At 49.5% G+C, this 2,278-nt stretch overlaps 1 protein-coding gene across 1 annotated transcript; it reads left to right on the top strand.

Moving 5' to 3' along the window:
• Positions 1 to 35: 35 nt before the first annotated feature.
• LOC108678431 (acetoacetyl-CoA synthetase-like) lies at positions 36 to 2,278 on the top strand. The gene is made up of 3 exons (XM_018166848.2): positions 36 to 170; positions 652 to 887; positions 1,263 to 2,278. Exons 1-3 carry the CDS (start codon positions 98 to 100, stop codon positions 1,401 to 1,403), a joined length of 450 nt encoding a protein of 149 aa, XP_018022337.1. The 5' UTR covers positions 36 to 97; the 3' UTR covers positions 1,404 to 2,278.

Below are 2,278 nucleotides of genomic sequence, written 5' to 3'. Positions count from 1 at the left end.
GGCGTATGGCACAATTGTGTACATTGTGTGCAGGTATCCAGGCGTATGGACGCAGGGCGACTACTGCGTACAGAGCAGCTATACGCACGGCCTCGTCATGCTGGGGCGCAGCGATGGCGTACTGAACCCTTGCGGCGTGCGTTTCGGCAGCGCTGAGATATACGCAGTCGGTGCGTATTGAACCCCTAGTATACACATGGTGAGGGAGAGGTGCGTATTGAACCCCTGGCGGAGGAGAGGTTCGTGGAAGCGGAAGTTAGAAATTTGGATGCTGGCCCGACTCGGCAACAGGTGCCGCCTAGGACTCAGAGCGCGCGTAAATCAGCCGCTGTGTCCACTTCGGCTCAGGGTTTAAAGGGCAGCCTCTCTGCAGCTTGCTAGCTCGGTATGACTCGGCTCGGCCAACTCGTCTCATACTTTCAGGCGACTATAAAGTTCGAAAGAAGATTCTGACCAAAAGCTGATTTCGATAGGGTGGATAAGCAGACCCAGAATAATTTTAATCCGAGTGTAGCGACTTTTGGATTTTGTAGCGATCCCGAATTTCGTTAGGGGCAGTGTAGGGGTTCGTAGAGGTTAGGTAGTGGTGTTGTAATTGAGGTGGAGCGGACATGGTCGTGTTGCAGAGAATGTGACGTGTTGGTGTTTCAGTGGAGGGGTTCGTGGAGGTGGAAGACAGCGTGTGCGTGGGGCAGCGCCGCGCCCGCGACGGTGAGGAACGCGTCGTCCTCTTCCTTAAACTGCGGCAGCAGCAGCAGCAGCAAGAGGAGCAGCGGCCTCAGCAGCAATTGTCAGCTGACCTGAAGAAGAGGATCGCCAGCGCCATCAGGGAGCAACAGTCAGCCCGACATGTGCCGGCAGTCATGCTGCCAGTTGCTGACATTCCCGTGAGTCTTGTGGCGTTTTCCTGTTGCATAACCTATTCAATCCTAGTATGTTAGTATATATCCTCCTGCATTTATGTTCTGCTAAATAAACGTGAAAATATTTTATTATGGCTTCAGCGTTAGAACTACGAGGGCTGAGCTGCACGAGGCTGCGAGTCCTGGTCACAAAAATATAATTTGCCAGAAGTGAACGCAAATTGTACCATTGTACCTCTCGTACCTCCTTATACTTCTTTTTACGCCCCGTTTGTACCTCCTCCTTAGATATCCTTATACTCTTTATACCCTCTTATACTTCTTTTTTACCTTCCTTTTACTCTCATACTTCTTTTTACTCCCCATTTACCACATTGTGTCCCCCTTGTACTCCTGCAGTACACGGTGAGCGGCAAGAAGGTGGAGGTGGCCGTACGGCAGGCCGTCCATGGGGAGGCCGTGGCCAACACCGGCGCACTGGCCAACCCTGCCTGCCTTGACCTGTACCGCGACCTGCCTGACCTGCAGAGCTGGCAGTGACCTGTACCGCGACCTGCCTGACCTGCAGGGCTGGCAGTGACCTGCACCGCGACCTGCCTGACCTGCAGGGCTGGCAGTGACCTGCACCGCGACCTGCCTGACCTGCAGGGCTGGCAGTGACCTGCACCGCGACCTGCCTGACTTGCAGGGCTGGCAGTGACCTGCACCGCGACCTGCCTGACCTGCAGGGCTGGCAGTGACCTGCACCGCGACCTGCCTGACTTACAGGGCTGGCAGTGACCTGCACCGCGACCTGCACGACCTGCAGGGCTGGCAGTGACCTGTACCGCGACCTGCTATGTATAGTATTAGTTTTGGGTTGCAACACTGTACCGATCAATGCCCACGTATTATCTGTATTTGATCTGTCTTCCAACACAGAATTGACGTATTGTTGTCATTGTTTTCTTTGAATATTATCGATAAAAAGTGTATATAGTATCGCTAACTAACTAGATTTATTACAAAAAATAGATTTGAAGAATATATTCACGAAATAGACATTAATGTATATTAGATGATGCGAAGTTTAAATTTGAAATCTCGTAATATATATTATAGTGCGATATTTTATTGAATGGTGATGAAAATAATTGAGAAAATACGTATAACCGCGAAATTCTTAGTGAGTAATGAAAGTGAATGGTGAATGAAAGCCTCACTTGTGCCTTGTTAACTATAGTGAAAAACTCGTGTGCTGTGCAGCGTTGCTGTGCACTGCAGTGTAGCTGTGCAGCGCCCTGTACGATGCACTGGCCGTGCAATTTAAATGTAATATTTTACTATTGTTAAGAACGCGTTAAATGGCCTCTGAAAAGTTCTATGAAATTTATATTAATATTTTTATATTTTTCGAATACAAATTGTTATTGCAA

This window comes from Hyalella azteca, unplaced genomic scaffold (assembly GCF_000764305.2).
Source record: "Hyalella azteca isolate HAZT.00-mixed unplaced genomic scaffold, Hazt_2.0.2 contig10210, whole genome shotgun sequence".
NCBI lineage: Eukaryota > Metazoa > Arthropoda > Malacostraca > Amphipoda > Hyalellidae > Hyalella > Hyalella azteca.
Note: the sequence above shows the minus strand (reverse complement) of the source record. Positions and strands in the feature narration are given on the sequence as shown.